The 16,027-nt window shown below is 36.3% G+C and overlaps 1 protein-coding gene across 2 annotated transcripts in view; it reads right to left on the reverse strand.

The window, feature by feature from the left end:
* CHL1 (cell adhesion molecule L1 like) overlaps positions 1 to 16,027 on the reverse strand; it is a 133,164-nt gene that overhangs the window by 35,315 nt on the left and 81,822 nt on the right. For both annotated transcript variants that reach the window (XM_036738368.1, XM_036738367.1), the window contains 5 exons: positions 14,270 to 14,435; positions 9,678 to 9,805; positions 6,589 to 6,690; positions 6,195 to 6,392; positions 4,220 to 4,290 (listed from right to left, as the gene is read on the reverse strand). In XM_036738368.1, the coding sequence (XP_036594263.1) occupies positions 4,220 to 4,290; positions 6,195 to 6,392; positions 6,589 to 6,690; positions 9,678 to 9,805; positions 14,270 to 14,435 (665 nt within the window). The remainder of the gene's footprint in view (positions 1 to 4,219; positions 4,291 to 6,194; positions 6,393 to 6,588; positions 6,691 to 9,677; positions 9,806 to 14,269; positions 14,436 to 16,027) is intronic.

Below are 16,027 nucleotides of genomic sequence, written 5' to 3' on the forward strand. Positions count from 1 at the left end.
AAGGAGATGACATTTCTAAAGAGGCAGGATTAATTAGGCTCAGCCAGAGAAGACCAGGATGGTGAAGGCATTGAGTGTCAGTTGAAGGAACTGGAAATGTTGACCTTGGAAAATAAGAGTAAGAAGGTCTATGGTAACCATTTGAAGGATGGGTACAGGAAAGGATTTGGACTAGTTCTTCTGGGACACTGAGAACAGAACTAGGGGTGGGAGAAACACTATTTGGCTTAATGGAAGGGTCAAACAATGCTGATAATTGAAGATGTCCAAAAGCAGAACAGACTGCTTCAATACATGTATGGTTTCTAATCACCATTCATGTCACTTAAATGACCATTCACTGAGAACAGATGGTGTTTAGGTACGGATGTGGACTCCAAGGCCTTGAGAGCCTTCAAATTCTGAAAATCTGGACAAGGGAAGAGACTAAACAGTCCTTAACTCTCCTCACTGCTGCTCATTTGTATGGCAGCAGATCTTGCTGATCAAGCTCTGAGAATCTGTTTCTACATATACAATCCAAGGATGAGAATATTAACTACCTAACCTCCCTCCCAGAGGAGTGGATTAATGAATTAATGTTTATAAAGGATTTTGCTTTCCCAACAAGCCATCATATAATTACAAAGTATTGTAATCTGACTAATTGGAATATCCACCCTTTGGAACTTTAGCACTTGGCTGTGATTAGTGTTGGACTGAGATACTCTAGAGTAATAAAAGAAGGTTGAGGTTTCTAATACACAATTTAAGCTGTTGTCAAGACAGAATAGCATCTGCTATGCTACTTTCAGCACAGTCTAGGGAATAAATCATACTTTAAAGCATTTTTTTAATTTCCAAATTGGAGACATTTATTTTTACTACTTTCTAAGTACTTATGTAACATGGCACACTGAAGCTACAGAATAATGGAGATAAATATGCTTATAAATTTTTATGTTATAAAATTTTCATTTAAATTTGAAATTATGAGCTATCAGATCCATACTTATTAAAATCAGCAGCATTCACAAATATTTTAAAATAATATTTGCATATATATGTATATACACATATACATATAAACACAGATATGTGTGTGTGTGTGTGTGTGTGTATATATATATATATATATATATATATATATATATATATATATATACACATATATGTATGACTGAGTGGCCAAATAAATTGCAGAACTCCATGATGGTGAGCTTTCTTTTGAGTTAACAGTCAGAAAACATTTTAGAATTTATTTCTCCTTAAATATGTCTAAATGTAGAAAAGGAGAATTCCTTCATGTTCATACAGTTTATTAATAAGTGATACTGAAAAAGAGAACTTCATATCTAATAGACACCAGTGTAATGGGGGTCTGGTGAGTGGGAGTTCATTTATCAGAAGATATGCACCTATGTGGAAGAAGCTGGGTAGTCAGCTTCTGAAAAGATATTATGATTGAATAGAAGTCTCTGCCCATTTTATAGAAGTTCCAACTATTTAATGTCCCCTTACAAAGAAGGGGAACCATTCTATGGGATGTTGAGGCACTCACTCACTCACTCATTCATTTTTTCACTATTTTTTTAACTAACTAACCTTTTGTATGAAATTTAGAGAGAAGGCAAAATCTGCTCTAAATACTAGTGGAAAGAGATACTTCAGACTGTTATCTCTCAACTCAATCCTCTGTCAAATGGCCTGTGAGTGCAAGGCTCTGCTGTGACTTCTAACTCTGTTATGTCAACTCTGCCTTAATTAAAGGAAGTATATCCTCTACATGGAATATTGTATGCTGAGACCTTATGAACTTTGAAAGGTCCAGAAATTCAGCCACCAGATGTGTGTGGGAGCTTAGGTCCAGGCCAGAGTTTGTGGTCTATCCGCATAGCAAATTCCTAAGGATTGCATATCCAGAGTGTACAATCAATCCTAAATATTTAATCCCTCTTCCTTGTAGGCTCACACTTATTTGGAACTTATTCCACCTTTTTTATTTAGTATCTGAGCATACTCAGTGTATTTTGGGGTGTGTAGAATTTGTGGTGAGTAGGAACCCACTGGGGAGAAATGTCAGGTTATCTTTTTTATAGTACAGGGATCTAAAGGCAATTTGCCTTGACCTCAAAGACAATCTCCATTGGTTTAGGGACCATAGTTTATATGTACTTTGTGTGGAAAAGCACACTGATCACATTTTTTTCCAGACCCCACTTAGGAAGACCTTATGCACTGAGTCAGTCATAGAGGAATTTTCACCCAGAAAAGTAGGATTTTCACTTGGCATTGAAGAAATCCTTTCCAGTTGACCCTCAGATGCTTAATCCCAGTGTAAAGTGCTAAGTGCTGTGCCTATACATAGTAAAAACTTAATTAATACTTGTTCCCTTCCCTTTCTTTCCCTTTAGGATTGAGATAGAGACTGTTTTCTTTCAGAGGTAGGAAACTAGTTTTTCCTTATCCTTTTAATGTTGTTCAGCATTGAACTCACTATGTGAGTATGAGTGTAGAGTTGAAAGTGGAGGGTATAAATGCAAGAGGGAAAAGGCCAAGTACCCCAGATTCCCCATGACTTAGGTTGTAGGCACCAAGCAAAATCAGCTGGTTTTCTCACCTGAGGGTAAGGGGTGTGACTGCTAGCTCACCTGTGGCCCTACTAATGATTGCTCAATATCTCTTGTGGGAACATTCCACATTTGGGAAACTGACTAAATTCCCTTCTGAAATAAGTAGGTTTCCATCCTTTTTTTTTTTGTATTGTCTTTGGGGAATGGCCTTTGGAAGGTCACTTGGAGGGCTAAGATAGTCACTAGTGAATTACTAAGTAGCAGCAATCTTTAACAAAAATGGTAAAATATTTCTTTAAGATCTATATAATTTCATATTTAAGGATAATTAGGATTTTTTCTTTAAAAAATCTGACTATTTCTTCACGTGATGTTGACTGATTTGAGATGTTTTCTACGTGGCCATGAAAAAAACAAGTGAGCAGAAAATGCTTATGCCTCTATTCTATATTGGAAATATGGATAGTACGCCGTAGGTTCAAAACTTTTATCCTCACTTCTTCATTCTTCATCACCCCTCATATCCAGTCAATTGTCAAGTCTTTTTTCCCATCTCAATGGTATTTGTTATCTGTCCAACACTCTTAATGACATAGTCATCACTTTACTTCAAGGCCTCATCACTTTGTCTGCATCATTTCAATAGCTAACTAATTAGCCTGCCTTCCTCCAGTTCCTTCCCTATCAGATAGCTTCCAAAGTATTGCCTGGCATTTAATGTCCTTCACAATTTGTCTCTGATATATCTTTCCCTACTTACATTATTCCCCTGTGTGTGTTCTTAAAACTGGTAAAACTATTCTACTTTTGTTTCCCCAAACAAGACATTTCATGTCCCACCATGACTTTTTCCACAGGTTCCCTCCCAAGCCTGGCATTCTCTCCCTTCTCATATCCACTTTATAGAATCCTTAGCTTGCTGTAAAGTACAATTTAGGAGTCATATCCTCCTAGATTTCCTTCAATCTCCATCAAACCACTTTGTATTTGCACTATATATTTTGAATATTTTTTTCTGTGTACATTATTTTTCCCCCATCCAAATATAAGATGCCTGATGTCAGAGACCATTTGTATACTCCAGAACTCTGTATAGTTCCTGGCACTTGGTCAATTGATCAATCATCCAACATGTATTTCTTAAGTCCTACTTTGTGCTAAAAACCATGAGTACAAGGACAAAAATTAGACAATCCTTGACCTCAAGTTGTTTAACCTGATACTAGGAAAGACAATATGTGCCTATTTAAATATGTATACAAAATAAGTAGAGAAAAGATTTTTATTCTTGTTAAGTTGTTTTTCAATTGTGTCCAACTATTTGTAACCCCATTTAGGGTTTTCTTGGAAAAGATACTTAAGTGTTTTGCCATTTCTTTCCCCATCTCATTTACAGATAAAGAAACTGAGGAAAGCAGGGTTAGGTGACTTGCCCAGGGTCAAACAGCTAGTAAGTATCTGAGGCCAGATGTGAATCCAGGAAGATGAGTCTTCTTGATTTTAAGCCTGATGCTCTATCCACTGTGACACCTAGCTGCCCCAGCTAGAATAGATAGGAGCACCCAGTCAGTCCACTAGAATCATCAACATGCTATTTAGTTTCCAGTGTCTAAAAAGAGACTTACAGAAACAAGAATTAATAAGTGAAAAAGAAATAGGCATATTACCTCCCATTTGATAAACATTTCCTTAGGTTGAGAAGCTTCAACTCTTATGTTTTCTGGATTCTTGTCTGGAGCTAGAAAATCACATACACTAAAATTATCTTTTCATTCATCATCTGATAGTCTACATAAGAATCACTAGTATTGCCTTCAACTATATCATAATTTATCAACAAGGAAGGGAACATTTATAAATATGGAAGCTAGTTTTATTATTTCTAATCATTTCACATTGTTTATAACAGAATTTTACCTATGATTTTTCTATTATATTGAGCTAAATGTTTCCACAATATTCCCCATCTGACTGCTTGAAAAATAAACAAAATACACAGAAACTCTAAGAACTTGGTACAACAAATTGGTACAATTACAATTACACATACATATATGCATATGTATATACATATGTATGTATATATGTGCATATATACATGAAAACTAAGTAATCGTTTTTCAATATAATTGGTTTTCTTTTTGCATTTTATTTTCTGCATTTAATAACATTATTCTGAGAAGTTATTAGCTTTCACCAGATTGCCAAAGGGGTCCATGGCACACACACACAAAGATTAAAAATCTTTGCTTTAAAGTGGCGCTCAATGTTATTAATTCAAATAATGACAGGGTGATTATTTTTTATAACAGTTGGCTCAGTACAATAAATCATCTTGGGGAACCTACAGAACAATGGGAAACAAGTAGGCAATTCAAATGGAAAACTAAGCAGAAAATACAGAATGACTCCCTTCAAAAGATAGCCTTTTATGTAAAAATGGGAAATGAGCTAATACTAGAGATATGTAACAAGTTTAGTGTAAAATAAATTACACAGATGATTGACCTTATTTCTATTTCAGTTATTTCACAAGCAAAAAGATTCCTGCATTTGTGTTAGGGCAGGAACAAAGTATGAGATCGTACTGAGGAAGAACACACTAAAAATAAATGCCCAAAGGAGGGATCTTAATCTTAGAACTTCAATACTTGAAGTTCAAAAAAAAAAGATTAAATGTCCTGAGGGGTTGACCAGGGATTACGGGATTATACAGAAAGCACATGAAACACGCCCAAACCAATTATTTTATGTGAAGGCAAAATCCAAAGAAACTGAGGTTTATTTTAGGAAGTTCATTTTTTAGAAAAAAAAAACACTTGGGAAAAACATAAATAGACTGAAGTTAAAAGTTTATCTTTCTATAAGTAAATCATAGACATAATTACATACATATATTATATATATGCATATATATATTCTCCTAGGAAATATGCATTTTATTTTTTTAATTACCTAAACATTGATAAAACATCATTGTATCACCTAGTGAGAGTTGTATATTCTAGCATATGAGTTGTTGAATTTTCTGAACATTCTCAACTCATAAGAATTTCAAAAGAATTTAAGTGAATGACAGAGTCACATAAGGCTCTCTTCACCAGAGGGAGGAAGGGGAAAATGTGAATAGAGCACAGTTTAGAGTGATTAGAATATGATAACTGGTTAAATCCTAACCCCTATGTCCATTCTTATCTCATTAAGTCTAGACTGGTACCTAAAAGATGTCATGGTCTACTTATCCTGGTTTGGCTTGCTAATAAAGGTTTCTAACCCCCTTTGTCCTCCTGAGTATAACAGAATGCCAGCTTTAACCACTAACAGCCATTTAGAATCAGGTTAGAGTAATAGGTGTCACTAATTTTCTAGGAATAATATGTACTGCTATATCTTTCAGGACAGAACAAAAAGATCAAACCCTGAGTAGCAGTATAGCAGATAAATGCATCTTCTTGTATCCTTCCTGTGGTGTGCTAGCCTGTGTTTCTACACTACTGGTAAGACCCAAAGTTATAACTAATCTATTTGCTGAAATTTGTGGAGTTGGGGGTGGCATGTTCAGGGAGTTTCTAATGAGCTTCCTCTTCCATTAATACGACGAGGTTGAGCTAAAATACACATTAAGTAAAATTATCTATTTACCTGCAGGTGGAGTTTCATGATAGTCAGAAGGATCACTTGGTAGACTCCTACCCACAGCATTTACACCTATCACGCGGAACTGGTATTTTACATATGGTGCCAATGATAACAGGACTGTTGTTTCATTTCCTTGGATTTTAGTCAATTCTGCCCACTTTCCTGGCTCATCTTTATTGCCTTCAAACTCTATAATGAACTCTAGGAGAAACGGCATGGTCATAGAATTAGACATACTTATATACAATTAAATAAATTATTTCCTGCATGATACATAAATTAGAATGAAAATGGTCCATCAGTTGTATCACGTAATAGCAAAGAGGAACTTTACATCATTTAAAAAATTGCATTGTGAATTATGATAAGAAATTGGGATTATTTGAGTATTGTCTACCAGTTATGGCACTGTTGTGGCTATCCCCAGCTTCCCAAGTCAACCGCACACTTCTGTTCTCCCTTTCAGAGAGATAGAGATTTTCTGGAGGATCAGGAACATCTGGACAAAAATTTAAAGAAAAGAAAATATATTACCACAAAATAATAGGGGTGTGTGCATGTGTGTGTGTGTGTGTGTGTGTGTGTGTGTTCTTGTGGTAGAAGAAACAACAATGACTCATATTTTCAGAAAATGAAAAAATGATGATAAGTTATAAAAACACGGTCTTTTCTTTCCATGAGTAGGTTGATGGGTTTCAATTATAATTAATAAATATGTTACCCTGTTATGTATATTGAGAGAGTAACAGAAACACAGAGACAGAGAAAGACACAGAAAGACAGAAAAGAAACTCTTACTGTCTCTACAGAATTTATATTTCATTCGGGGAGAAGACCTGTACATGGATATGTCTAGTTAGGGTAGACAATATACCTGTGATTTCCTTGGTGTGAGAAGCTCCTAGATGACTAAAATTAGTCAATCAACATTCAGTAAACATTTATTAAGAGTCTATTATATACCAAGCACTGTGTTAAGCCAAACTTCTACCAATGTACTGACAGCAACTTACAGGCTTAAAGTTTCCTAGAGCATCTTGAGGTTGTGACTTGCTCAGGTCACACAGCCAATATATATCAGAGACAGGAACTGAACACTAGACTTTGTGACTCTCAGGTCACGTTATGGTCATGTGGTTTAAATGTCCTAAAACCCTTCACTATCTCAACATTTCAATGCCATACCATTCCATTGCTAGGGACGCTCCCTTCACTGAAATATATAACTTCTTTGATTTATTAGAAGGGCTTCAAGAAATGTTTTTCCTGGAGGGTCCATCACCATACAGCCACTCTAGTAATTAGCCTATCTGAATTTAATAGGTAAAGTTGATATAGTTTAACAAGCACTATATACCAATTTGTATGAAGATATATGCATATACATATGTGTCACCTCATTCAATCCTCGTATCAACCTCAGAAGGAAAGTGCTGTTGTTTTCCCCAGTTTACAAATGACAAAACTGAGTCTGAGATCACTTAAGTGACTTGCCTAGGACCACACAACTAGTAAGTATATGAAGCAGAATTTGAATGAAAGTCTTTCTGTCTCCAAGTTAGCACTCTACCCACTGAGCCACTTAATTACTGGTATATCCTTTACACATATATCAGAAAAAAAAATCCCTAGTAAGTCTTTTGAAATATTTGACCCAAATTATTTTCAGAAATTAGGATATAAATATACAAATGCATATAATACACACGTGTATGTATATATACATGCATATATATGTCTATATACATACATATATACACACATGCATATACATATACATATGCACATACGTGTGTGATAGCTTCTCAAAATGTGGCCAGTGATGATGTGAACTCAACCTTCTTTGTCTTAGAGACAAAAAAGTAATTATCCCCTCTTCACATTTCAGTATTCTTTAGAAATATTTGGTTTAGATTCACAGGATGATAAATTTAGAATTTGATATGAGCTTTGTTTTTTCATATCAGTCCTCATTGTAGAGAAGAACAAACTCGAGCTCAGAAAAGTGTCTTAGGTCACATAGACTGTGAGTAGTAGTGCTCAAATTCAAGTACTTGTCTTCTGAATCCAAATTGTCTTTCCACTGCCCCACGCGACCTCCAGTTCTGCAGACACCATGTGTGCATGGGCCCATGTAGTCTGAGGAGGTGCCCACCAGAGCATGGTACACATCTGAGATTAAAATCTATTCACTCTTAAGTAAAGAGGATAGAATGAAACTAAGATGGATGAACTTGAAGAAAAGAGTTGAAAACAGAGCTGCCTCAGAATATATAATCCAATTGGCCATTGACTGTCGTATTTTTATTGGGGGGAGGGAGATTAAGCATTTTTTTAATTTTTCAAGTTTTCTTAGACAAAAATCAATTACTCAATGTAGTCCATATCATAAGACAACCTTATGAAGAACTATGATATATTTTTATGATTTTGTTGTAAAGCTATTAAATATAAAATTTACAATATTTCAAATATGTGTATATGTATTTGTTTATAGATACCTATGTTATACAGATCCCTTATAGATATTTATGAATAGTATTTCCATATCCTGAGACTGTTAACTTAGGTTGTTTTTTTCTTTTTAGTGAAAAAAAGTACATAAGAAAAGAAACAGGTTGATTAATGCGAGTGAGTAGCAGCTGTGAGTTTTTGGATTTCTCTCTTTGTAGGCAGGAATTACATGGAGAAAAAGAAATCACATATGTCTTGTTTATACCTGGAAAGGGGGTATGTGAGTAAATGTGAGGTAGGAAATCATATAGGAATTCATAGGACAAACAATTTAGTACTACAATGGATCTTAGAGGCTATCCAGTTAGTTCAATCACTCATTTTACAAATAAGGAAACTAAGGCCAAGGCAGGTTAAATAAACAATGTAACAACAGTAGGAACTCATAGAGCCAAGATTTTAACTAAACCATTCTGGTTCATTGGTTGGAAACCTAAACAGGGGGTTTGAAAAGCCTTTGTCCTCCTGGGCATGAGTGTCAACTTTAACCCCTAAAGGCTTGTGCTAGATTTGGAGTCATAAGGTTGGGTTTGTATATGTGCTATATACCACATGGACTGTATGATCTAGGTGACTTTTTTGTTCTCTTCCAATTATACGATTAGGATCCTATGATGTTTGTGAAAGGTCAGCAATTATATGACCTCAGAAGAGACACATAACTTGTCTAGATCTCATACGGAAAATGAAAGCATTGGGTTAGATGGTCCTTAAAGCACTTCCCAGCACCCAAACTGTATTCCAAAGATCCTCTGTTCCATATTGCTTCCAATAAGCACAAAATTGAACACACAAGTGTAAGAAAGATTAATCATTGGTAACTTCATAAAGTGAAAAAAATGGAAATAAAGCTTAAAAAGTATAGGAACCCAGCATTTTAAATTTAATTGTTAAGAAAACAGTTTAATCAGGAATGAAGAGGTAAATAACAATACATTTCCTCTTATGATGAACAAACAATGAAAGACTTACCTAGGATGGTCACTTGAGTTGTAGCCATTGTCCTGTCAAGCGCAGTAATAGCAAGGCAGGAATATAATCCTTCATCCTCTAAAGTGACATTTGATATAGTCAACTTGTCTCCCTCAATAATTATCCGGCTAAAAAAAAGAGCAATTATGAAAAAAGGAAAACAAATATCCAGAAACAAATGCTATAATTTTCTGAATATGATTTCATGCAAGCTCTTCAGTGGGGTAGTAAGTTCCTCCTCCAGGAAAGAGAATAATGAAGAAAAAGACAGAGACATAAAAGATAATAAGTAATCAAGTTTTGTTAAAGCATAGTCTGTGCAGGAGGATATCTTGAGGTATGGCTAGAAAGGTAGGCTGAAATCCTATTGAGGATGGCTTTGACTGTGGATCCTGTATTTTATTTAGTTAGCAATGGGGAGCAGGCTTTGGAGCAGAGGTTTTATGTGATCATTTTGGGAGTCATATAAAAAAAACAAGATTGAAAAAGGGACGGATGTGAGGTTGGGGGACCAATTTGTGGCTATTTTAATAATTCTGATAATGAGCAATGGGAACTGGAGTTTGGGGCATTTATTATGCAAGGGAAAAATATGAGGTAGATGTATTGAATATATTAGGGAAAGTTTCAATAGGACTTGGTAATTCCATGGACCTGTGAAGAGAAGAAAAAGGAATACTCAAGGATGAAGCCAAGGAGTTAAGGATGAATGACTGGGAAAGTGGTTATATAGTTACCAATAGGGAAATTAAGAGGAGGAATGCATTTGAGTAGGAAAGATAACTATAATGAGCTTACGTTTGTACATATTGAATTTGAGGTACCAATAGAACACATAGTTCTAGATCTATAAGCAGTTAAAATAAAAACATTGTAATAATGAAAAAGCTCAGGATCAGAAATAAAGATGGCAGTCTTGTTGTCATTGATGATCCTTAATCTTTGAGGAGTACTCATGACATTACAGGATGAAATCTTGACTAGAGCATAAATTGGATTTAAGGGAGGCAGAGTTGCACAAGGTCATCAGCTTCACTCTCAAAAGTCAGGATGTAGTGGATGACGTTGGCGTCTTTGGTGTGTGACCAATCTCTAAGCACTCCTCCATACTTGCTTCATCCACCTTCATGGCTTTGGAACAAATTGTTCTCATCCACCCATTCTGCTGGAGGAAGTCTTCAAATGTTTGGGGCAAACATCCCATTGATTTACTGATGGGATTGAGGCCTATTGGTTACTCTCTGCCTGGTTTAGCCCATCTGCCAAGACGTTTTTATTGAGGTGTGGCCACTGAACATACTACAACTTCTTGGAGCCACAGGTGAGAGTGATTAGGATGTGAGTCTTCATTGCATAGAAGCAGTATAGCCATTGAAAAGAGAGAATTGGATGAGGTTGAGAAGAGAGAAGAAAGGAAAATACAGTATCTAGAATAAGGTTCACACACAGGGACCAAAATAACGAAGAGAAACCAGGGAAAGTGAATGATGAATAGCCAAAGTTAGGAGAGTTAAAGGAAACTAGTATCACAGAAGGAAAGGAGAGGGGGAGGGAAGAATCAAGAAGGAGGCAGTAGTCAAGAAAAATTAATATTAACAACTTAAGAAGGACTTTGAAAAAGCTAGTGGATTTGACAATGAAGTGTCCATTATTAACCTTGAAGAGATTAATTGCAGTAGTGATGGCTGATGAAAACAGAGGTTAGAAGCCCAAGGAATGAATGGATGGTAAAGAAGTGGAGGGAGTAGAAGCCTACTCTTTTTTTCTATAAACTTGTCATTAAAGGAAGGAAATGAGAAAGGATGATAACTTGAGTGATGTTAGTGTTTTAATCTTAAATATTTTAACACTTTGGGGAAAAAGCAGGAAAGGAAGGGAAAGATGGAGAATATGGAGATGAGAAAGAGATGATCAATTAATGGGACAATATCCTATGTCATACAAGAAGGGTTTAGCTCATGGGGACAATTAGAGAGGTCATAGCCCGACAAAGAGGGTCACCATATTTTCTGAAACTCAAGGAAACAAAGATGATCCAGTAAAATTTTTGAGATGGGGTAGATGGAGAATCATAGTAATAGCTGCTACACGGATAGTGATTGGACTAGATCTGTAAATTAATGAATATAAGTAACTCATATATGAGATAACTACATCTGTCAATTCAGGTCATCTTCTCTGAAGCTGAGAGTCATAGAGATCTCCTCAGACTATCAAAAATATAAAGGATAAGCCCAGGTTCATATAGTCACTATATGTCAGTGACAAGACTAAAACTAAGGTCTTCATGGCTCCAAATCCAGTTCCATCCACTACTCTGAGTTTCTACTCTTATTTACATTTAAACAGCAATTCAAGATTTGAAAAGGGTTTACATAGTTTATTTGAATCATGTAACAACTCAGTGAGTTATCTCTGTTTTGAAAATGAGGAAACTGAGGCTAAGAGAGGTTGAATATCTTGCCCAGGTTAATAGCTAGTGTGTGAGGCAAGATTCAAACTCAGGTCATCCTGACATCAACTTCAGAACTCTATCCACTCTATCACTGAGCTTTCTCCACAAGACTTAGAAAGTGATAGGCAGTGGGAAGCATGAGATACTTTTGAGGTCATGAACCTGGGTGACTGCCAGGATGGTGGTGCCCCACAAAGAAATGGGTAAGTTTGGAAGAGGGTCAGACTTATGAGAGGAAAAAGGATGGGCTGGATTTTGAACATATTGCATTAGAGGCTGATTTTAATTCTTTCCACAATGACGCTACTTCTAAGACTCTTAATATATTCCTAAAACATTTGCAATTCCTTTGATTTTTTTTATACCCCAAATCAGAATGTTTGGTATATTATAATGATAGTTTCACAGTACTCGATAGTGTGAGAAAAAATACAATTTCTTCAGTGAAAAGTTGGCAGGTTTTATAATCCTTTCTAGTTCAAAAATGCAAGAACATCAAAGAAATGTTATGTACTTCTCTTCTCCACATATAAATGTCACCTAAAAAGTATATCATGTTATTCTTTCTTAGGATTCTTTCACTTAGGAATTATGGACCTCAGTGTATATATCCTGTTCCTTATGTATCCATAGCAATATTACTAAATAATAGGAACATTTTTCTCGTGTATATAAGGGCCACAGAGGCCATCCTGCCTAGCCTCTACATTTTACATTTGAGAAAACGTAGGCTGGGACATGGTGCAGTGGATAGAGCTCCAGGCTTGGAGTCAGAAAATCCTTAGTTCTGGAGTCAGGAAGACTTGACTTCAAATTTGGCCTCAGAAACTTACTACTTATGTGACCCTGTGCAAGTCACTTAGCTTTGTTTCCTTCAGTTTCCTCGTTTGTAAAATGGCCTGGAGAAGGAAATGGCAAAGCACTCCATTATCTTTGCCAAGAAAACCCTAAACAGGGACACAAATAATCAGACACAACTGAAAAAACTGAACAGCAACAACAATACTTGGAAAGGTATACTATCTGCCTAAGTATCAACAAGATGATAATAACTATGATGATAACATAAGGATGATGATGGAGAAAAGCAAGAATAAGAAGGAGGAGGAAGAGGAGAATTGCTAGCCTGTATATATCTAGTTAAAGGTTTCAGCACGCTTTGTGTATACTAACTTGTTTGGTTTTCAAAATAACCTTGAGCAGTAGAGGCTATTTTATTCTCATTTTATAGATGAGAAAATTAAGACTGATAGAAGTCATGTGAATTTCCCAGGGTAACACAAATAAGTGTCTGAGGCAACATTTGAATTCAAGTGTTTCAGAATCCGAGAACAATATTTTAACCACTATGCCACCTAGCTGCCTTTAGGAAATAACAGAGATGTTATCTGAATAAAGTTCCTCTGCCTTCAATGCCAGTGTTCAAAATATTTCTTCAGAAATAGCAGAAAAAAACAAATATTGCTTTCCATATATTCTACTGCATCTCTGAAACATTCAAGCTCCATCAAAAGTAATTTTCTCAGGCCAGATTGTCTATACAGACAAATGGAAAATCATTAATGTTGACAAAGCAACCTCCTGGAGATGCCCAACAACAGAAAAGGAGCTGTGCCATCTCTGTTACTTCAAATTGAAAATTGTTGGGATTTATTAAATATTTTATAGATATTCTTGTCTACTCTACAGTGGTTTGAGGGTGATAAATGTCCCTTTACTTTTTATTGTCCCTTGAAAAATGTTCATCTATCCCTTCAGATACCTAAGTAAAGGGTACTTATAAGTTGCAATACACGGACCCTCTCATATTTGATAGATTAGGCCAATCTAACTCTTCTAATCTAGTAGTCTACAGAAAAAAGAGAATATATACATATATATATATATATATATATATATATATATACATATATATATACACACACACACACACATATATACATATTGGTAGAAAAAACAAACTTACTAGTGCTACCTTTTCTGTAAATATTTGCAGAGATAATTGAGATATTTTAGGTACATTTTTCCTTCATTTTTAGTAATGATACTATAATTTCCAACTTTCCCCCCAAAGTGCAAAGCCTCTTACCTTCTGTATAAGTTACCATCTAATAGAGCATGTATCCCCACTGATTACCTGGTATCTTCAGTTCCATTAACTTCAAGGGCTTCCCCATCTTTACTCCAAGATAACTTCAAACTGTGCTTCAAATGTGAATCACACTCTGTCTCACAGTGCAAAACTAGCAAGTGTGATTTGATGATATGAGGATTTAGTGGAGAAATGGTAAGGTTTGTAGCATCTGTTAAATCACAGAGACATTGTTTAGAATTGAATTCAGTTTTAATGACATCATTGTCAGATGAATATGGAAAGTGTTTATACTAGATTTGCTACTGATATTTCACGACTTCATTTGTCATCTTATTAACTTCCTGAGAGGAATTGGGCATAGCAGAGAAAAGGCCTTTGAGTCAGGAATAGCTGCGTTCAAGTTCTATCTGAAACTCAAATTGACCATGTGGTGCTGGTCAAGTCACTTAACCATTCAGTGCTCAAGGCAATTCTCTAGGATTGCAAATTGCAGAACTGTGCTAATTTGGATCACTGAAGTTGAAGGGGTTTTCTCAATTGGTATTACATATTTTAATGAATCAGAGACCCAGACTAAAAACAAAATAAAACTCAATGGCTTCCCATTCAAGGATGGATGACTAGAACATCTGAAAACAATTGGCAAGATGAAATTGGCAAAATGAAATTAAAATTTTAGCTAATCACTGGATGATTTCCCATTTATAACTTTACTGTAAAGTAAGGTAAGGCATCAAATTTTCCACTGGATTTCCAGATGTGGACACATGAAAGCCAAAGGGATATTCAAATGAGGAAGTATATGGATGAGCATTTCTATTCTTTAATAACTGGATGATATCAAAAAGTTAATGAAACAATTTATGATTTTACTTTCTGAAATTTAATTTACTAACTTATTAAACTTACATTTAATGTTTATGTGGAAATAAGTGGTTAAGTTGATCATTATAGGAGAACAGCTGTCAAAATCAAAATTGAGGTGGTGGAGCCAAGATGGCAGCTGAAAAGCAGGGACTTGCCTAGGGCTCTCCCACAGGACCCTCCAAACACTGATAAAAAATGGCTCTGAACAAATTCTAGAACTGCAGAACCCACAAAATAGCAGAGAGAAGCAGGGCTCCAGCCCAGGACAGTTTGGATGATCGCTGGGTAAGGTCTATCATGCACAGAGCAGGGAGCTGAGTGGAACAGAGCCCAGCGTGGGCTGTGCCCAGACCAACCAGACTGGTAGCCGGGTGGAACAGGCCCTAGCACCCTGAATCAGTGAGCTGGGGCAGTTACCAGACTTCTCAACCCACAAACACAAAAGACAACAGAGAAGGTTAGTAGGAAAAGCTGTGGGGACAGAGTGAAAGGAGTTCATGGTTTGACTACTACCCCAGGGGCAGCAGAGGTGGTGCAGCTCTGAGGACAGAACTACAGCTGCAGTTGCTTCCGGCCCCAAGCCCACCTGGTGGGAGGAATTAAGTGGCAGATCAGAGCAGGAGTGCAGAGCCTGCTTAAGATCTGAGTCAGGTCCAGGTGGGCGGTTCTTGGGGGAGGAGGAGCACTGGTATGCCAGAGTTTGCTGTGAGAAATAGCTCTGAAAACAACAGTGCCACCCCTCAAGTTTGGAACAAGTACTCTTTACAAGCAGTCATACCCCGACGAAGAACTCACGGGTCAAGTAGTTGGCAGGGAACATGAACAGGCAGCGAAAATGGACTCAGATTCAGTCTCAGACTTTGGAATCTTTCTTTAGTGACAAAGAAGACTGAAGCATACAGCCAGAAGAAGGCAACAAAATCAAAGAGCCTA

The sequence above is a fragment of the Trichosurus vulpecula genome, chromosome 9, assembly GCF_011100635.1.
Source record: "Trichosurus vulpecula isolate mTriVul1 chromosome 9, mTriVul1.pri, whole genome shotgun sequence".
Taxonomy (NCBI): Eukaryota; Metazoa; Chordata; class Mammalia; order Diprotodontia; family Phalangeridae; genus Trichosurus; species Trichosurus vulpecula.